At 36.5% G+C, this 22,923-nt stretch overlaps 1 protein-coding gene across 1 annotated transcript in view; it reads right to left on the reverse strand.

Annotated features, from left to right (window-relative positions):
- Nucleotides 1–22,923, reverse strand: part of SNCAIP (synuclein alpha interacting protein) — an 83,786-nt gene that overhangs the window by 40,020 nt on the left and 20,843 nt on the right. The window contains exons 2-3 of the mRNA XM_067316013.1: nucleotides 8,303–8,405; nucleotides 2,597–2,669 (exon numbers count right to left, since the gene is read on the reverse strand). Of these exons, the coding sequence (XP_067172114.1) occupies nucleotides 2,597–2,669; nucleotides 8,303–8,359 (130 nt within the window). The 5' untranslated portion in view covers nucleotides 8,360–8,405. The remainder of the gene's footprint in view (nucleotides 1–2,596; nucleotides 2,670–8,302; nucleotides 8,406–22,923) is intronic.

The raw sequence follows: 22,923 nt of genomic DNA on the forward strand, positions 1-22,923 counted from the left end.
TAAGGACCCCATGTTATCTGTAAGATAACTAAAAAATTTAACTCCACAAAGATCAGCTGTATGGTTTAAATCAGTGCAAACAATCTTGTGATGAATATGGTTGTCTACATGTTTATATATATATTTAAATACAAAGTTAAAACTTTTCTCTATACTTCTGACTTAATTGTCTTAGTGATATTCTTTGGAGACAAAGTTCTCAGAGATCCTTATTTTTTAAGGCTATTAGGACCTCAACTTATGTAGTCCTACTAGTAACTTACACTTAACTTTTAGTTCATCTATAAGATAGTTCTTGGATAGTTCTACTTCCACATTCTTCTCTATTTTAAAGAAAAATACAATCTTTAACTAAACAGGAGAGGGTATGAAGTAGAGGGCTGGACCAGTTTGTGGTAAAACCTCTGAGTTACTCTATATGTAATCATTTAAATTGTGAATGTAATATAAATATACAATTGCAGGTCTGCCATGCATACTAAGGATTTATGATAAAATTTATCTTGATCAAAAACAGCATATAGCAACAATAACTTTGGGAATGTGTTTGTTTGATTTTTTTTAATGGTCCATGATATGCATCGTTTTGACTGCATCAAAATCAACTATGAAAAACAGAAGATGGGAACCTTGTAGAGTGTTGATTAATGCAACTTGACTGATATTTCAGTGAAGTCTCAGCAGGGATGTAAAGTGATACCTTCCTGTTCAACAGTGTATATGTTTATTCAGTGATAAGTAGAGTGAAAAAATACATTTTAGTATTATTTTCAGTTCACCAAAATGGGTAAGTGATAAAAAGAATGAAAAAATAGATTTTAGTACTATTTTCAGTTTGCCAAAACTATTATCAGTGCTAAAAACTCCTTTTTTGATTCAAGAATTTCAAACAAGGCTCTGAAGTAAGTTTCATTGGCAGACTCCCTGGTGTTACCACTGTCTTCCAGCAATGCCTGTAGTTACTTCTCTCAACTGCTCTTCAAAGCAACAGATGAATGCAGATGTAATTAAAGTCATCAGTGGAAAATGTCTGCCTGCAGAGGGGATCATGAAACAATTGAGCAATTGAGAATAAGTTGTCAATGTCCAAGTGTCTTTCAGAAGAGCTCACAACCAACGCTCCATCCTTGCTCTTGGCTTGTATTTTAATTTAAGGATAATCTCTTAAAACTAAACACTTCTTGAAAACAGAGCAGACTTAGTTAAGTTGCCACTCTGGCTTAGCAGCCTTCATGAAGACCAACCAGCAAAAAACGGCTTAGTGGCTATTCTTGCCCTCTTTCTCCAGTTCACCTTGCTGTTGGAGCAACTGAGTGAATCTGTTGCTTTATCTCTTTCTGCAGAATCTACATCCCACAAGCACATAATCAGCTGTTCATACTGATAGGCAGAGAAAGCAAGTGAGGAAGAGAGAGTGAGAGAGCATGAGAGAGAAAAAGAGTGAGAGCAAGAATGAGGGCACGCAAAGAAAGAGAGCAAGGGGAGAGAGCAATAGGAGAGAGGGGAAAAAAAAAAATCAAGGGTCTTCTCCCTTTCCACTTCTCTGCCTCTCCGCTTGCAGCAGGTAGCACTATGTGAGCAATCACTGCCCACCCCTGTGCAGGCAGTAACATTCAGAGTATACATGTTAAGGAAAGCTTCACTTCCCTTTATTCCCCAGGGCAGCGGCATAGGGCTGTGATGACTTAGCTTTTAATGATTCTGGCAGAAGAAGTAGCTCTTAGAAAGTTTCAACTTAGTTACAAACCTTGGTAATTTACAACTCTCTGAAAGGAAATACAAAAATAAAAGTTGCCAAAGTACAGCACAGTTCTTAAAGCCTTCTATCTTCCCACGAATTTCAGGTCTCAGGTTTCTGTTATAAATGTCTTAGATTCAACAACATTAATGAAGTGCAATTAAAGCATCAAATGAAAGCATAATAAACTTTTCATAGCTCAACAAAAAAGTGTACCTCTCACCAATTCATTTTGGTCCATTGGGAAGAGAAAAACAAAAGAGGATTAATCTGATTTACAGAGTGAAAAACAACACTGAATGCACTTTTTGTCGGGGGGGTGGGGGGGCGGGGTCCCAGCTGGTTCTCATCTATATGCCATGATTCTTCATTTAGTTTACACTATTAAACTCAAAACCCCTGCTTTAATCTTAACTATTACAGTATGCCTTTGAGTAGATTCTAACATGTAGCATCCTTGATAGAGTTTCAGACTCTGGCAAAACATCATCCCTCAAACTAGTCGTGGCCATATGGGTAGTAAATGTATCCAACATTTTTTCATTGGCGCCTACATTATTACGTCTTGTCACCAATGGTTTCTCGGGTTTTCAAGTAAATTGTTGCATATACTGCGGTTTGGAGCTGCTGAGATGAAGCCCTACATTTATCTGTATAAAGCCAAATCCTTTTTTGGAACTTTTTTCCTTCTAATGAACTAACATTGTTGAAAAAAAAAAAAAAACATGCTTCCAGAAAGCTGCACAAAAATGAAAGAAAACAAAACAACAGAACACTGCCAAGAAGCAATTGTTGCCAAGTTGAACATGGTTAAAAGTAGTCTGGAAAATGATGGGTGGACAGGAGTGGGCATCATACCTGATCTGTCTTCATTTTGTGAATCACACCGTCTACATAATTCTGGGATGGTCTTGAGAGAAGTTATGGAATACTGAAAGAAAGGCAAAAATGTATATGAAGTAACTCATTTAAAAAGGTAAAAACTAAGACTTTTCAACTGGTTCCTAATGTCATGGTCATAGCCTAGACTTACCAAGCTGAGGGTACTTCTGTCAGTCTGATGCCATTCACAAGCAGCATGAAAGAAATCAGGTGTCATTGGCCTACACAACCATGTCCTACCTCAAAGGATATCGAACAGATTTTTTAAGCTACAGCAGAGCGCCCTCCCAACTCAGATTTCTCTTTCCTGTAGATTACCACTGACCAAGTCACAAATATCCTTTGCATATCCATTCTCTCCATGGGATGCATAGATATATCAAAGGCGAGAATAACTCTAGGCTAGACAGTAAACTTCAAGGGTCTCACTTCACTCACCTGGGCACCTATTACAGCATTTATTTTGCATGATAATTCATGCGTAACAGACTTGGAGTTCAAGCCTTTACAAAGCAGTAGGTAAAAGTAATGCAGAATATTTTCACCTTGGAGAACTGATTTCAGTGTGCTGCATGTACATAAACATATCAAGCCACAGGCTCCTTTCTCTAACCTAGGTTTTATTAAAGCAAATATGCATTACTACTTTGGTGTGACAGATACACCTGATATTGATCAGTATGTTATTCTCTGAATTCAACCTTAAAAAGGGAAAGAACAAGGATGGCATATGCTTATACATACCAAACAGCAATTTTTCCTCTTATAACCTGTGGAATAACCTGAATAAGGCACATGTACCAGTGCTATAAAACTACAAGTTCTGACATACAGAAATTAAGTTACTTAATACCAAATCTTCCTTAATCTAATGCTTAAGTCTTACAGAAATCTTCATTTAAACAAATGAAAATCATTATGTGTGTGAAAAATCAATGGCTTTGAACATATGAAAGTATTAAAAACAGTATTTTGGAAACAAAAACAGAAAAAAAAGCATTTAGGATTAGCACAACTGAAAATTTTTGAAGAATATATAAGCACCATATGGTTTAAAAGAAGCAGATATTTTTAGCTGGTGTGCTATTGACCAGTGAAGCAAAACAACTATACATAAAAACATCAGCTTTCCACATAAAAAAGAAATAGTCATCCATTGTCCTGGCTTTTTGTTGACAGTTCATCATTCAAAGTTTAATTTGCTTCTAACAAACAGTTGGCAATCTACTTCAAAATAATATAATGTAAACCTCATCTGACCAATCGCAGAAGTAATTTACTTCTCTGATGCAAGTGAGTTTAAGTAAGACTGTTACTCAACAGATCATAGTTACTTTATTCAGCCTCAAAAACTTCCAATGCCTTTTTCTCTCTTTGACAGCCCGATTCACAGAGATACTGAGAAAACTCAGCTATGACAGTAGGAATCTCTCATAAGCATTCCCAGTATCTAACACTGAATTTATTAATTAAAATGCATAGCAGCACTCCACAGAACTACCCAGTGTCTCCAATCCCCGTTAAACACGGGGCTGAATATAAGGCTGTGATGACTGCTCTAAGATCTGACAGTCTAAGGCAACAAACAGCAGAAGAAGGGAGACAGGGAGAAAGATGCTACTAAATACAAATTAATACAAGTTAAACATACACATGCACAAACACCATGTGCTTTGTTTCACTGTAGTTATTGTTTAATAAAGATTGAGCTGTTAAGCTATACATCTTGCTGTTTCAGCACAACAACTCAGAAGGCAAAGCTCAACTGGTCTAGCAAGATTCTTAAAGAGAATCCAAGGAACATGTCTCCAAGGAATATGGTAGCTTCATAAGACCAGCTGGTGCAGTTTAAACTATTACACAGTCTGTAATTCAGTTAGAATTAGGCCTTTTGTATTCCATTGCTATGTGTTTTGTCAGGCACCCTCAAAAGCAGACAGCCATTTTTCTTTCTTTTTTCTATACTTTCCCAGAAGAACAAATTTTCTTTCTGCTTCAACATTGCATTAAAATGTATTCAATTACCAGCCCCACCAACAACAAAAATCTATTAAATAAGTTATAAATTTGATTATGCATTTTACTCATACTGATTTGATTTCATTAACAGATTTCCTCCTACTCTCCTCTGTCTTCAAGAAGACTTTTGTACATTTACATTTCTGCCATCTGTATTTTGTGGTCAAGACAGAGGACTGGCTTTCAGTTGAAACACTATAAAGATGCCAGGAAGCAACTGAAATTACTCTTTAAAATGGACCTTTCCCAACCATAAGCACAATCCATTGCCAGTGCTTCCCTCTGTAATTAACTTCTCTCATACTCTAGCTCCAGTTCTGAACTATCAGTAATGATTGTTAGCTTTTCTTCAAGCCAAAATTTCAAGACTGCTAGGGGTATCACAAAGTGACAGCAAAAGAGGTGGAAATCACAACCCTTCCCTGGTACACTGTTTGGGTCTCACTGACATTAAAATAGCATTTTAATTATTTTCCACTTTTCAGTCAATAATCTTAAATTATTTTTACATACCAAACTAAGCTCCATTTCTCCAAAGTGATGTTTATTCTATTTAGCCCCATTAGAGAAAGAGTAACCACATCAACAAAGAATTGAGGGCCATGCCCCAAGGCATAAGTGATAGTGTGAGAGATAAGCACGTCAGATTGCTTCGTTAGTCAATGCATACTCTGCTTTCTGCTATTTTATAAAAATATTTTGTGGTCGACGGTGGAATTCAGAAACAGGAAAGAGCTTCTTACAAGACTAATGCTTGTAATAGCATTTTGGTTGTTGTTTGGGGTTTGGGTTATTTGTTTTTGTTTCTGTTGGTGGTGGTGATGGTTTTTTTGCTTTTAAAGCATGCCTCCAACCTGACATAGTGAATTTCAGTAAACCCCTTGGGAACTCTGTAAGGTGGAAGAACAGTAATAACAGCAAACAAGAGACAAGTGATGGTAACAAGTATTTAATGCAAATGCAGATAAACCTGTTTTTCTTCAACAGACACTATCATTTCAGGGGAGGAATTGAACCTCTCTCGTCAAACAAAACTAGTCATGTAAACTGGACTACAGAATTTCAGTAAATAAAAATGCCAACCTTTTAAATTTAACATGGTTCTCAGATTTTAACACACTGAATACATTTAACACAACATAACACATGATGAAGAAAACATCAGTCTCTAGCAAGGCCATTCTATGCAGCACCGCTCGAGTGCAAGATGCACTTGTATCCAAGAAATAGCAGAAACTTGCAAGTTAGGTCCAGTTCTGCACTGCCATCGCAGAGCCAGTCTTTCATTCACACAAAGCTGTTTGAATAATCAGAGCAATAACCTATGAACTCAGCTCTGAATAGTTTACAAATATCTAGCACCAGAAGCCCTTGCTATAGGTCATTTGGTATTACTTCTGTAAACCGATAAATAAAATCATTTCAATTTGCATAATATGCCAGTGCAATAAAGATCCCGCACTTCGGCAAAAGGATTAGGAAACCTTAAAGTAACTATAGCACCACCATACAACTTATGAGCAGGGATAATTTTATGTGCAAAATCAGAGCAGTGAAAGGAAAAAGGGGAAAGTTTAAAATATACTTTTAAAGTGTATCTAACATGTAATGCAGCTCACAGGTCTTAATTTTTTTATTTCTTCCTTTGTGTGAATAGTTACTGACTCTTGAAGAAATTAACAAAAATATTCAGCTTGGCTGCTTAATGTCACTGTGAACAGATTATTTCTGTGCAATGTAAGCAAGAGTCCCATAAACCTATTCTGTCTAAGCTACACTCAAATCAACTGTATCAGATTCATGTGCAATGGCACCATCTGAGATTGCAAAATAAGCATCTTATTTTCAGAAATGTGCAGTTTTATTTACTTACAAATGCAATATTAATCAAAACCAAACCAAAAACATTTAAGTCTCTATTTGCCTTTTAAAACAGATCCTGGTCTATTTTCTACAATTATTACATTCTGGTCCTTTTGGCTTAAATGGTCTACAAGGATCAGGGCTAAGACAGTGGCTTTCTAATGCATGTACTTTTTACAAGTACATCATTATAGCAGTGTTCTTGCCACCATTATTTTTAGTCAGTACTTTTTTGCAATGGATTAGAACCAGAGGGCTGTCAAGAACAATTTAAATTGCTAACACCAATGCTGTGCAGCTGCTCTTTCCATGGCTGCCTAACAGTAAAATGTGGAGACCAGGTATCTGTGTATTATATGCACTAAGAGATGAGGACAGTATTGGAATAACCAGGAATTCCCTTTTTATGTTGCTTCTGGCAACAAATCTTTGTTCCCCTACCTGTTAAAGGTGGAGAGTAAAACTGCTACCTCTATAATTTGTGCTAGTTTTTAATTCAAGGTTCAGCATCACATCAGAGAACAGCCTGTTAAAAGGCAGTCTGAGTCGTTCAGAGGAAAAGTGAGTAACCTAACCCACCAGTATGCAGCAACAGTCACAATGGGAGAGACATGGAGAGGTTACATATAACATGTTTTAGAGTTTTACAAAATTAAGTACAGAAACAGATACCAAGACACGATTTACCATATAACAGCAATAAAAAGAAAGTTGCCCAGAATAAGGTATCCTCTCAGGATTGGCTCATTGTCTTGTAATATCTCAGGCATTTGCCCTCTTCCGCTTTCATAAAAATTCAGTGTTACAATAGGTAGAAGTGAAATCCTCTCCAAAAGGAATCTGTATGCAAATAAAGCATCTGGAATGTTTTAAAATGAATCAAGAGTCCCAAATGCTACAGAGAAAGCAAGGTCCTTTGGTTAAAATATAAATATATATTATATTATATATTTATATGTATATAAAGAATGCAGGGGGAGATAGGGTCATACTGTCTTTGACAGTAAACAAGACCTGAAGATTGAATTAATAAATTCTGATAACGGTGGACTTAATTTATGTATTCAAGTCCCTGGTTAACCAGACCTTCAACATATTAGCAGGTCTGGTACAAATAAAGCAGAAACATTGGCAGAAGTATTATTAAGAATAAGGTAATATACTGTATCAGTGCTTCCTATAAGAAGCACTAACTACTAACTTACAAGAGCAGTATTTTTGCTTACAATTACAGTTGCTAGGTGTAACGCTAGGATCAGTGCTGTCTCTGAATCCCCAAAAGTCCTTCTGCCTCTTGCTGCACTTGACAATGTCACAAGTAGCAACATCACACCTATTTTAGGAAACCTTGCTGGATTTGAAGATGGCTGCTGTGGAAAAGGGCTGAGTAACAAATCATATGAAGGGGGAGCAATTCTGAGGTGAGAGAGGCAGGAAGGTTTCTACTTTGGGAACTCTTTACAATTAAAAAAGAAACAGGCAAAGTATCATTTTGGTGACTAAGGCTTTAGTGAGCATGTAACTCATTCAAGACAACAGAGTACATAAGCAATGCAGAAATAATACTGATTTATTAATTTGATTTGCAAGTAACTTTTACTAACTGAAGTAGTTCTTCCAAAGTCACAAGAGACTTCTCTTAGAAGATAACTTATTTTTATTCTGGATTCAAACAATTTAAACTTTCCTATATATGAGGCAAAAAGAAATGTGGCTTCTAATAAGTGTTGTTTGTTGTATCACGACCAAGATACCTAAGATTGTCTCAACTTGAATGAATAAAATAAGACTTGGACTTACCGATATATCATCACTAAAATCTATTTCATCCAAGTCAAGGTATTCAGGGGCTTCCATTATTCTTCTATGGACATTTTGGGTGAGTCAGAACAGTAGCAAAGACCTAATTAAGAAAAGAGAAAAGGGTTATCTGCTAGAGTGTCAAAAACACACAGAAATGTTTTAACAGAGTTACTAGAATATTGAAAACATTTAATTTACATAGCAAAGTCTTTCATAACTTTATCTTAAAAGCTAAACATGATTTGTCTCCTATAATCTGCATACCTGAAGAAGCCATTCCAATTATTAGGAGAGGATAACTATGTAGTAATTAAACTGGAAGTCATAAAGACTTGATCCCGCATCCCTCAGTCCTCCCAGAAGTTCAATATAGGTGTAAACATCCAAGCTGTTGAGGACCCTCATCTCTCACTGACTTGCAACTATAGATGTACTAATGATGTACCTTCTCCTAAGGATGCTATTACTTTACTGGCCTGAACGTCGCAACTTGTGTTACCAAAGTTTGTGTTACTATAGTTCAGGATGGCAGAGAAGAGAGAAGCATGCTGTCCACAGGAAGGAAAATCCTATCACACCTTATGTCCACCTCTCCACGGAAGCAGACTAACACGCGATGCAGAACATCCTTGAGTGGAAAGACGACAGTGCTTTACAGATGGATGATTTCTCTCTCCTCAGTCTGCGACTGCACCTCCCTCAAAACAATAAGCAAGGATAAAGCAGAAATATATCTAAGTGCACTGTTCTCAGGACTCTTCATCATTTCCTCACAGCAAAGGCAAAAAGAAGAGAAAATTCTACGTGGGAGCAAAGCAAGAAATTTGACTGGAAAATTCAATATAGAGTACTGAATATATTGGAGCTTAAACAATTCAGAAGATCAAGGACAATAAAACATTTATAACTTTCTCAATCCTAACCAGAATGAAGGCATGCATTATCACTAAAGACAAGTAGAACAGAACTGAAAGTTGAAAAGGAAGCTGTTTTAAAGTCAGCCAATAAAGAAAGGTGATAATGCATTTTTAAATGATGTGAGAAGTATTATTATGGAAGCAAATTAATCCTTCTAGTACTTGTACAAAATAAAAGGAAATGCCTGAAGGAAAAAAAAAATATCAGTCCCACTTTATTTGTATGACTACTGGCAAGAAACATGTTTATGAATAATGAAAATTCAGCTGTGCAGGTCTAAACAAAATCATTGTATGAATCACTAATATGTGGTTAAGAATGCCCTAACATAAGGATTTTGAAGAAAATACTTTTCTGCAGGTGTTATATTCATTGGCAGACAAAACCTCAATCATTTATCTCCTTCATACCACCCCCCCAACCACAAAGCTGGTCTTAAGACAGCTGTTCTTGAAAAACTATTAAAAGAAGAATTGAGAAGCAGGCTTTCTGCTGCAGAACTGCAAAAGCTGGAAAACCTAATTTTTATTTCTCATCAAATTACTGAAGATAAAGGATTGTTCAGTATCATTTTCTCTTTAAATGAAAAAAACACGGCTTTTCTTTAATGTATTAGATATTTCCCCTCCTTGCAATGTAAGGAGTAGCTGGGGAGGAAGGCAGTGTGTAAGAACCACCTCACCTACCTATTTTTGGCTCTCACTGTAGTTGTTAGATCTGAGTGAAGCAGAGAGAAAGGAGATGGCTACAAAAAGGAAAAAAGAACAGTGTAAAGCCTTCACTCCAACTTTATATGAGAAAACAGAAGTGGCTATAATGTGAACCTAATTAGAAACTGTTCATTTTGAACAATCCCCAAATACCAAGTTTATTCTTAGAGGAGACCACTAAAATCAAGACAAAATCCTTGCAGTGAAAGGAATCAACTGTTGTGCTTTATGAACAGAAACATAAAATTTCTGCATATTTTAAACTTTGTGCTTTAACATGCTGTATTGGGGTGACATTAATGCTTACATGTAGTAAAATATTCTGTCATCTATACCATCACAAAACTAACAATCAAGTTGCTTTTGCAAGCACAAGACCCAGGAAAAAAAAAAAAGTCTTGCTTTGTTTGTATCTATATGTATATCTACTGTGTTCATCATACAGAACCTCTCCTCTATTGTCAACCATGTGATAGTGAGCAATGTAAGAGCTGAAACAGATTCTGCAGAACTACTAAATCTTCTTTATCCTGCAGATGAGCAGATTAGGGCAAGGGAACAGGGTGACAATTAGTATGGCACAAGACTGCAAGGACATGCTTAATGGTATTTGCAGAGTACACTACACACCTCCCTAAAACCTAGCCAAGTTTATGTTCCAGAGAGCAGTGAGAAATAGGAAATGAGACTTTGATGTGTTGAGTAATAGCTTTGCAAGCTGCTTGAAGCAGAAAGTGAAGGCATGATCTTTGAACAGAGGCTAACCCAAGGACACAGAAGGTAGAGTATGCAAGAGTAACTAGGCTGGAGAAACAGGGAGAAAAAAGAACGCACAGCAGGCTACTTTATTCCCCTGAGGGTAATTATATCACCATTAAAGTAACCAACGGGCTTCTAGAGAACTTGCACAAGGAAAATTTCTGAAATCTCTTAAATACGATCATTTTCATTACCAATACAAAATTTCTGTATCAGTAAAAGTGACAGAGTTGGGGAATGGTTTGAAGAAGAATATTTTTCAGAAGTTGCTTGTCTACTGGTTAAAAAAAAATGCAATTATATAAGTTAGTACAATCAAATAATAACTGCACTTACAGAAAACTGAAACTTTAAAATGAAATGAGTTTATGCCCTTCTGTCCAGAACTACCTAGAAACATCACTCCTTTGGAAAAGAATGATCCCAGTAACACCTGCAATGAGAGAAGGAACTTCATTCTCATTTTAGGGATGTGATCATCTGCATTAGAGCAAGAGGTTCAGAGATCCATAATTTCAGATCCTAGTTGCTTAAGTAATATTTATTTAAGATTTGTCACTTGAGACTTCTGTATGCCTCCTACTGTAAGAATTGAGACAATTTTCAGAGAGTACTTCGTGGGAGAATGGCTTTAAGTTCACTTTCATACCACTGTCTCATTCTTCAAAAAGTGAAGATACAGTATTATCCAATGCACTAAAACATATTGAGTCATAGACTCTCTGCAAAAAGCAAGCACATTTGTCAAAACATGCTCCCACAACAAGCAGTTTGGGCGGTTCTCATTTTTTTCTGTCATTGCCATTCCTTTGGGGAGCAGGGGTGGGAACACACAGATCTTCTTAGGATAATGCTGCTCTTGAGGTGGGTTCTATAGCTCACCAACCTTGCTAAGTGTCCTCCATAGATGTACAGACGAGCTGCCAGTTTATCACTGTGGCTGTTGATACAACCTCAAACTCAGTCAGTTTCAGAAGTAAAATAAACGCCAACAGCATATGTGCTGTATTGCACAAATTACAGGATTTCAGAATCTACCCTGTATCATTCCACAAGGTGGTACATATAGGAAGTTAAGAATGAAAATCAAAATACCAAAATTTAACGGTAAAAGACATCTATGGACCATATCACATACAAATAGCTTAAAAAACAGCCAGAGCAGCTTCACTGAATTTGAGTTTTTAACTTGGAATTTTAACTGGAATTTAACTGGAAAGGAAGCATAGCTTTAACAACAGAAAAGAACTGGCTATTCCTGGTTACCACACATTTCAAGATTTCAAAAGAAAAAGATTTCGTCCTTTCAAATCTAATTTTTAGTTCCAAATTGAAAGATGAAAATATACTCTCTTTTGTATACCCCCCAAGATGTCTCAAGTTTAAATGAACTAATCATTGAGTTTTATTACCCAAATAAACAGAAACACAATAAATACTCTCTCTAAAGGTACAGAAACAACTACTGTGGTCAAAAGTTGTTTCACACTTCAACCAAGTCTGTTTGCAGGTGCTTAGCCAGCAAAGTCCACCAGTTTAAATATTCATTTTTCTTTAAAACTTTAGCAGGGGGCACAGCCTAGTTAATTTCTTTTGCTAATTTAAATATAATAAATTGAGGGTTCAATGTAAGTTTGCCATATTTCAAAAACAGTTTTAATAGTTTTGGGTTTTTTTTATTTTTTTTTATTTTTTTCAAAATCCAGTGCATTTGAAAGTGTGTTTGTGATTCTTTATTTAAATAAAGGCTGCCTGCAAACTCCAACTCTTGTAATTCACTGTCTCTGAGGTTTTCAGGGAATATGAAGAGGTAACCTGGCAAAACGGGCCAGCAGTAAATACACAGAAGATTTGCTACTGTCCTCTCCCTTTGATGGTGAAAGTGAACAGAACTGTCTCTCATTTTCCTACTGCTTAGCTAGAAGTCAGGAGCTGGCAAAACAGTCATCAGGAGCTGACTTATGGCAATTAAAGTAGGGTAGAAGGAGGAAATGCTGTATAGAATTTATACCTTTGGCAACAATTTTCCCACTGAATATTTCCCCTTAGCTGTTAAATTTGCATTCTTTTCCATCAGCTGGTGCTACTGAGCATGCAAGAAGCCACAGAAGCAAAAGAACTGTGCCTCCGTCAGTGGCTGACGGCAGGACTGCATTTCACCTGGAGATGCACAAAATTCATCATGATAGTCCTGCAACACTGCCTCCCCCCAAATGGTATCTTCTGTCTTCTGAAAATATAAAGACCATGTGAAACACAGAAAGGCCAAAACTCTGAAGAGAAAACTGGTAACCAACACAAACACATTTTCTCTATGGAAAACTTCTCTGTCTGAAGACAGTCTTCAGTTGTGTGTAAAGAAAGGGTAAAAGACTCATGCATTCTGCTCTCTAAAATAAGCTTTTCAGTCTTTTCTTGATGTGGTGAAACTGGGCAACACCTCAGAGAACAAATACTATGACCAAATAAGATTTCCCATGACTATACTTGGAATCTTATTCAGGAGGTGTGCTTCTTGATACAATTTAACATAGTAAAACTATGCTATATATAATGCAAACCATATGGTGAGGATAGTACTCAGAGCTGCGATTATTCTGAGCGCTTTGCAATGGCTGAATCCAGCATATCACCAGAGGTATAAACAAACTGAACAGCATTCACAAGCAGATCATGAGCAACTGGTCAAATTCAAAATAAAATTAATTGCAATTAAACTTGCAACTGCTAGCAATGGATGACAACAGATGAACAACTTACTTTCAACATCAGAGCAATACAGATTATTTTCTCTAAAATGCTAGCAGAAACTTCTGATATTTAACTAAGTAAAGCTGGATGTTAAATATTCTGTAAAATTTTCAGCCAGAAAAATGTGTTTCCTCTCTGGCAATTCAGCCTGGAGAGAAAGATGCACACACACATATATTTATACAGGTAAAAGAAATCCTGTCTGCTCATAGACCTCAAAGCTGAAAAGAGAAAACCCTGTAATACTTCATCCATATGTATTCAAGAAAAAGTGTTTTTATTGTTTCATGACACATTTCCATTAGGAAATCATGAAGAAATCATCCAACCAAAAATTAGCACACAGAAATGCAGTAATAGTAGCACTGGTATAATAATATCTTGCATATGTCGTATTGTAACAGATACTAAACAATGATTAGATTGCAAAACAGAGCAGAACAAAAGAAATTAACCTTCTCCTTTTCAAACATGAGCTCTGTTTTCCCAAAACATAGCATTTCCTCTGCTATTATTCTTCCCAGCTAAAACCAGTTTCTCTGAACTGAAATCTTGTTATTGACAAAAATAAAATACAATCAGGTGAGTAGGGAAAAAAGAGTAAAGTAATTCACAGTAAAAGGCAAAAAGAAAGCAACAATGTAATAGGTACAGGGAACAAGTCAGAATTTCTGCAAAGTAGAAGTCCAATGTAAACTGATGGTGTGCGCTACCCACAGGTGACATTTTTCATGGGTTCCTTTTCAAGCTAGATCAAGCCTCCAATGTGGCTCAACACAGCCTCGCGAGTAGTCACGCCAGCAAAGCCAAGGAGCTGCTGTGGGGCAGCGCGAGGATGAAGACGACGCGATGTGGGACTGTGGGAACACTAAGCCAGTCCCGCCACTGACCTTGTATTGTGAAGCCTGTGGCCATGCTTTTAGCCACGCTCACGTACTTAAGGCAGCAGAAAGGCCATACAGATGAGCATCTGCTCTTTGTTGATTAACTTGAGCGAATGGAAACACTGGTACGGCAGGCAGAAAGCAAATAAGCACCAGGTTCAGTTTCTTGTTCTGTTCGCTCAGTGCAATGCTGTGGAGTAAAAAAAGTGTAACCGGATTGTAGTGACCTATTTGTAGCAAAGATGCAGGGAATCTGGTAGCTTCAGAAAAGAATCCGATCCAATATCATAGTCAAGAAGGGTCTCAGCACTGCACAGGACGGACTAAATCCACAGAGGTATATAAAGGGAAATATTTATTGAGCCCTCCCTCCCCCCTGCCCCCAAACAACTAACCACTGGTAACTGAGAATGCATCATTTTAATTATTTATGGATACATAAACAATAGGAACAAAAAAAAAAGATCAGCTCAATTAAATATATACTTCAGTTGTCACTCTAAAAAGATGCTGCTAAATGCCATGTAGTATGTTATTTTCTGCATCCCAATACTACTACACCAAAATATTTGGGGATCTACTTAAACTTTCAATCAAATATAAAGTAAATCAGTTGTAAATACTTTTATAGTGGTTGTCAAAAGCCTAGGTTTCTTTAAGCACACATGTGCAACAGTTAATATTCAAGTTTTAAGCTTTAAATCCCAGAATGTCGTGATGGTAGCTTTTAATTACAGGATAACATTAAATTTTACAATTATAGGTCTGAGATAAAAACACCCCCCCCACACGCACACACACACATATTGCCTTTTCTTGAGCATCAGATGCTACAGTAGCTCATTATGAACAAACTTTACAGGCAGAAAGGCAAGGCTTTACGTCTTTAATTTCAGCACTGTATACAGTATAAAGAAGTATCAAGCAATGCTTGAAACCTGGGAAGTGTCTGAGTTTTATTCCCTGACTAACATTAGAAATATTAAGAGCATAAAACCAAGTTTGTTCAAACAAATACAACAGTGTAATTTTTCATTATGTTAAATCTATTTAGCATACAGTGAAAAGTTCAGCACCCAGTTAAAATCCACAGTTCAGGAAGGCACATTTTCTTTCAGCAGCTGGAAATAACTGGGACTTTGAATTCAACTCCTCCACTCCTCCTCATTCCCCCATTATAGTGGAGTTCTACCAAATACGTATTTGGCCCTGTAGCCCTAATTTGCTACGCAGTGTAAGGAAAGCACTCTAATATATTCAGGACCACTACCATACTTCGGAAACAGTGAAGATGCACTATTGATGTAAGCAAGAAAGCTTGGGCAGCGGGTCCTAACAAAGCTAGTCTGGGCAAAGACCACTTCCTTTCCGGCTGTCATACACCGTCTTACCGCTTCTTATCTCCCTGGTGTTCATCTGTGCACTGCCTCATACTAAATACTGTATGTTCTTTGGGACAGGGATCATATAATCATTTTATGTTTGTCTGGTTTTTTTACATAGTCTGCATCCTTGTCTATGAACAGAGCTCCTTGTTACAAGAGTAATCCAATTAAGCAATAAACATGATGCAAATATGCTGCAATAGTCTTTGGAAAAGGTCATATCGGAAGCTTTGCAGAAGATCCACGCAACAACTGAAACGTCTTTATTCACCAAATATAGATGGTAGCTCTGGAGGCCATAAATGCAGAACAGAAGAAGCCAGCACCAAAAGCATAGAAAGCTTGAAGCTCCATCTTTATGTCACATGCATGAACAATAATTTTTCTACTATAAATACAGGTGCTCTTACAAAGCCCTAGCTTCTCATTCATATTTACATTCTCTTTATTAACTCCAAGGGGGAAATTACTTGGGTTTAATCAATACATATTCAAACAGATAACTTGAGACTGTAAAGTGAGACACTGCAGCTCAAACTGAGGTTCACTGGCTACTGAAGCATTCCCTTTTAGCTTCATGCATTCAAATAAAATGACAACCTGACATACTGTGATACTATTTTGACACTAATAAGTCATATGAGGGTTTGTGATACTCTAATGCAGTCTGCAGTGCACTGTTCAACCAATTTTGTTACCTTCTAGGGCTCCCAGAGCCTTTTTTCTCACTATGTGAAATAACATTGTTTCTATTACTTGTCCCACTCAATGTCTGGATTTTCTCTCACTGACTGAGCACCTCTTTTGTACTAGTTTGTTTTATTTACTCTTCTTCTTTTTATGTAAGCCAAGAAAAATATATCACGCAAAGGAAATTATCTGCCCAGTCAACTTTAAAATATAAAAATATAAAGGAGGGAAGCTTAATGGGAGAGGGGAGATATTTTAAAGAGCAAAGATGAATTTGAAATAACAATTTATCATAAAAAAAAAAGTGAAGTTAACAGTGAGACTGAAAAATGATGTGATTTATTTCAGTGAAGGAATGAATTCTGAGACTGGGATTACCTTATCCCTTATCACATTTATTCAGAAGTTTCCCTGAGTTCAAAAGTTCGCAGCAGCAATTTATAATAGTACGGTACTTATGAATCAAGTCAAAGTAAAAGCACTGCTTTTAATCAGCACACAAGTACTACACAAGTTACACTGATAGGACAGGAGTAGGGAATGCAGCAAAGCTCAATGTTGTTCCAACAACCAAAAGATGCTATTTTTAATTTTTACCTGAAAAAAAACCCTGCGTTATGGGCATACAGAAACAATCCATCCACAGCCTTGGAGAGACAGAAATACCCAACCCAATTCTGTTCCTAATGAAGTCCATGCACATTTAGCATTGGGTTTAGATGAGAACAAATGTAATTGTTTCTGGCTGAACAGAGGCAGACCTCTCCCAGCTATCTACCTAGACCTCAAGATTGCAGATTTATCCAACCTTGACCATAAAACAACTTGGGTTCAGACTCCATGGAGTCTTAAGAGAGATTATTTAAAGAAGTCATGTGGAGATAGAAATACTGTGTGGTTCACCTGCCTTATCTTCTACCTTCATGAACTGCACAGCAAATTCACCACAATTTGAGTTAACATCAAATGTTTTTAACAATTACAATGACTGATGATATGCAGTCTGTAAGTAATCTGTATGTCAAGAGGCACAGAGCAAGGATAAAGTATGCTCATTAAGAGTCAATTCCTCATGCTTTTTTAGCACCCTGAATAGTACTCCACATAATTTACTTATTCCAAAAGCAAAGTACAGCTCAGAGGATGACATCTGAGCTCCACTAAAGTACATGAAAGCTTTGCCATTAATCCCTGTGTGGCTAAGACTTTACTTACCTTGAGGCAAGGAGTATCTGGCTGTTAGAGGGTGCTTCCCTACAGACTCCTTTACCTGCTTTTCTAAATATTATTCCATTTAGTGCTCTCATGAACAAGCATTACTTCTAATATTAAAGAACCTAAATTCATTTCTTCACTTCCAAAAGAAAACAACCTAACAAAAAGAAAGCAGTGTTCAAGGCTACTGAGTGGTGTTTCAGTGCTAGCTGAAAAGTTGTTTGCATTGTAACATAGCTATGAAGACATCTGATAAGCTCACTGAGAATAACTCTGAATTTTTCCTAGTAAGTGCCATCCTTTCCACTCCACAGTTTGTAGTTCCTTTGAGATTCAAGCATAAAGAATATTGGACTCAAAGCATTAAGTCAGAATGCATGCACTTGCATTTTGGAAGGGGGCCTAGAAAAATAAACTTGTTTGTTTTAATTAGCCTTGAAGGAGAAACCTTTGGAGTTGAAAATTAGTATTTGTTATCTTAAAACTGTAACAGCATACATGATTCAAGGACTGTACAAAAGTTAATGCACTGTCCTCGTATTCTCAATGAAACTATCAAAATAAATAAGAGGTCAGTGATCTGTTTAAAGACTGACCTTTGATTTGCCGTTTTGATTAATTTATGTTTGTATTCCCTTTGAACTACTACAAAGCTACTCACTGATAATATGAAATACCCTACACTCAGAGTAATATGCTTGCTTCATTGTACTCTCCCCTGTAAGGCAACTTTTTCAGGCAGGATGATTTTCATGTCAACTGCAGATGCAGAAAATATCTGTAAACTTTTCCAGTCAGCTAATTCTTTCTGTAGTCTTTGAGACTGTGTCTGCCCTAGAGATTCTCTGCACACGTGGAGGGGAACGTACAACTGCTGCCTTTGACACAATCCCAAGCTCAACTGTGAGGAAGTGTGATTTCCTTCAGCTTCCAACAATCTTCACGTTTGCATGAGATCTGGAACATGGTCTGTCGCTGCCACCCACCCACCTGCCAGCCAGGTCAGTGGAACAGCAGTGCTTTCACGGAGGTATTAAGCCCAGCGATACAGGTGCTGCTGAGCGCGTCGCAGCAGCATCCTTTCCTCTCCTCTATGACCTGTCATTCTACTACCCGCATACAGGGGCCACAGAGTAACTTTAAGCAATAATTTCTGTATGCTCATTCCTTATTGAATAATTTTCCACCTAAAAAGCCAACTTCCCTCTGAGGGAATATAAAATGAAACAATGCACTATCCATTTGTCTCAGCAATCTTCTGTTAAAGCACACCAAACTAGCCAAAAGCAGAAAATATCCTGTAGTTTTACTTAACTTACTTCCATTTCTACTTTCATTCTACCTACTAAGTTGCTGACTACTACCTCCTGCCAAAGATTCATCCTATTTGGGCAGGATGGCTGTTCACTTCATTTAAAAAAGACTCTTTAAACAGTAATGAGCTTCTGCTTCTTCCTTTAAACCATTTTATGATTATACATTTAACATAATTAATGATGTTAACGATTATATATTATTTAACAATTATAATTTACATAATGTTATATTTAATATCAATGGTTATATAGGCTATATAAGCATTATTATATATTTAATCATGTCATATTAAATTAAGACTTGTTCCCAAAATGAACTTGCTCAGCCTTCCAACTAAAAATTTTGTGACAGTGCGACACTACAACGACAAAGTGATTTTACTCAATATGTAGTGAACTAGTTTTAGTATTTCTGCTGTAGCAGAAATTTGAAGTCTCCTTTAAAATTATCTACTTGTAAATTTAAAATTGTCATCTGGAGATATACAAAATATATATATAAAAAAACCCCTACTCAAAGTATGATGTTCTTACCATTCAGGTATGAAAGGGCCACTTTTTCCTTACAAAAAGTCAGTATCTCCCCCCTAAAAATACGCTTTATTTTTTCATATGAGACATTCCAGTGCTTTCAAAAAGGAGGATGCATGAGTGGAACAGTGCACTTACAAACAGAAATTTTAACCCCGAACCTTGTTTCAGTAAGATATTTTTTTCAGTCAACAAAAATCCATTTTCAGAAAAGCACTACTTTCTCAAAAGGAAAAAGTGTGTATGTGGGGGGGGAAAATCAGGAAAGACATTTCTAATAGCTTTATATACCCTAAGAAATAACCCATGGACTGAACAACATTTTCCCCCAAAATATCACAGAATTGTTCAGGTCGGCAAGGACCTCCAGAAATCAGCTAGTCCAAACCCACTGCACAAAGCGGGATCAAAGTAGTAAATGTTAAAAGTATTTTAAAGGTATAAACATCAAGGAAGAAGAGTCATTAATTAAGATGGAAGATGATGGCAAGCTAGCATTTTTCTCCAAGAACAAAAAAAATATACATTGGGAAAACATCTTATGGGTAACATCTATTAAGACTGTAAAATAAACTACTAAAGAAATAATGGAAATCTCCCTGTTTGACACATTCCAAATGAGAGCAGGAAACGTACCTGAAAATACTATGTAGTGTACACACTAGTACTGGTGGGTGTTTGTTAACCATTACTGCTTTCTCCAAGATCTTATTTTTTAGTATTTTGCTAGCTTATAAATTTATGTAAAAGTGAAAAAAAAAAGTTTACATTTCAAACGCTTACTGGATATCATAACACTAGTAATGTAGAATATCTGATGCTGACAATTAAACTTAAGGCAGAAATGATCACTGATTTTTCATTTTGTATACATTTTTACAGATTGCCATGATTTCAGTGCTTTTTCATTTTAGTGTCCTTCTTTAAAAATTACAGTATTTTTTTAACAGAGAAAAGAACAAAAAGAGACAACATTGCTTAAAGCTTTTTAGGCTTTGTAGAAACTGAAATATATATTAAAGTAATTGTTTGCATAACCATTAAATAAACAAGCTGCAATTAGGACGTACTTATCATTTCATTATGCTGCTCATTATGACCAAGATATCCTGTTTGTTTCGCCTGTTCAAAAAGAAAAAAACAACACTATTCATGAAAGCAACTTTTTACAGCGTTTCAAAAGGAAGCTGGTGCTGGTAAACACATGTTCTTATGGGAAATTGCCGTAATCCTGACTACATCCCAGCAGGCTCAGAAAATATTTCTCACAAAGTCTCTCCTATAAAACCTAGAACATATGTACAACAGACTATGTTTCATGCCCTTTTAAGGAACTTGCTAGATTAATAAAGACAACACAGCTCTTATGTTTCCTCCTGTTTCTGCCTTTTCCTACAGGTATTCTGCAATATTTGTTTTCTCCCCAATTCGCATGACTTCTCCACTTTCGTAAGTCTGTGAAAGAGCCCCTGAAAGCTCACCGCCAGACCCCCCCACTGTCAGTACCTTAACGGAGGCTCCTAATGCAGTATAACCACCACACAATCCATTGATAAATGCATTTCATTACATTTGTGTCATTAAGCTCCTACCGTACCTTCCAGAACAATTATCTGAGAATCAATAAAGTTGTTATTTTTTTTATGTGGTTGCTAAGAGGTTTTGAAATTGATCTTACAGTTTTTTTTTATTACTATTGACTGATATATCAAAAAGAACACAAACAGATCAACACAGCTCCTTTACTAATTGTCTTTCAGTTAAATATCTATAAGCCATTAGGGACATATAAAAGTCACAAATTTGTAAATAAGGAACACTCATTATGAAAATTTTTAAAAATTTCTGCCACTTGAACAATGTAATCACTTGTTGCAATCTAAAATGGACAGCATGATTCCCTCAGTTCCTAGATATATTTTCTTCACTACTTCTTTTCTGAGTTTTCATCCTCTAGTGTCAAACAAGACAATTCAATTAAAAAAGAAAATGAGATCACATGAGACATGGGAGCATTTTGAATGCAACCAGAGAAAAACAAATATGCAAGAACTATCTTGAACTTTTATTCTAAATATGTGGTCCTTGAACATACCAGATCAGTATCATCTACTGCAATTATCTATTTATACCAAAACCAGAACAAGTAACAGTCGGAAATCTGCTAGGACTATTGTACATGTCTCTGAAAGAATGTATCAACTCCCCTCCTAACCACTTTTTCCAAAACTATACTTCACACAGATAAACAGGCATGCTTCATAGTCTTCCACTCACTGGAGCAATACTAACTTTTACTATTTGTATTTACATCCTGTGTTTAAAAGGCAATAAAGATAAGGAAATACCAAGAAGGGGGATTCACTCCTGTTTTATACACTGCGTAATTTACTATACTTGTACAAAGTAGATGTAGAACTCTTCCATTCTGACTTACTGGTATTTTATTCTCATTTACACTTTGTATAAGTGGAAATAGCTGCAGAAGATACAGAAGCTACAGAAGGAGGAGAAGAAAAAAATCAGACCTTTAATGAACGTACAGAAATTTATAACTGACGCCCTCAACGTTGAGACACTGCAGATGGTAAGATTAGCTTTTATACCAGTGTGCTTTCCTTCACCACATACAAAAATATTGCAATAGTATTTTGAACTCTTTGGATGCTTGTTGGCCACAATGACTTGCTACTACAGTTCAAAACTAGACCACAGATGTCCTACTGTTAAATTTTAAATCTATCTCTTGGGTTTGACTCCACACCATAAGTTATTAAAACAAACAGTCAGAAAAACTTATCATTCCCACTTCTGTTACTTTCCATCCAGGACTGTATTCTCCAGACAACTACTCAGACTTCTCTGTTCCATCACATGTGACTCCCTTAAAGCCCAAGATTTTAAGTGCTCTGCCTAAAGGACTCCAGCTACTTCAGTGGGTGTCACTGCTAATTAAGGACACATGGAAAAGAAACGAAGGAGCCAAAAAGCGGCCTTACTGTCTGGAAAATCACCAGAATAGAGGGACAAGGGTGACAACAGTAGGAAAAATTGGAGAAGGATAACAGGAAATGTTTGCAGCTGAAAGGAACAGTCAAGTGCCTCTTGTTCAAGCATATGAAGAAGCTGAATGGCGCAAAAATTAGTCTCAAATGGAGGAAAAAATTGGGGTATTGGTTTCAAAGTTTTGAAGGTAACTGATAAAAAACCCAAAAATATTAATAAGGATGAACCCTTCAAAACTGTAAAAGACGCATTCTATTTTCTTTTTATATATTCTACTCAAACTTCACTGAATAAGGAATGTCACACTCATAAAGGTATCAAACTAAATAGCGAGCTAGAGAGTGGGAACTAGGTAGTTTTACAATAGAGAAGGACAGACATGCCTAAGTGAAAAAACAAAAAAGGACAACAGAGATATAATTCTGAAGTGACGGATTTGTAAGACTAAGTGTT

This window comes from Apteryx mantelli, chromosome Z (genome assembly GCF_036417845.1).
Source record: "Apteryx mantelli isolate bAptMan1 chromosome Z, bAptMan1.hap1, whole genome shotgun sequence".
In the NCBI taxonomy this organism is placed as follows: Eukaryota; Metazoa; Chordata; class Aves; order Apterygiformes; family Apterygidae; genus Apteryx; species Apteryx mantelli.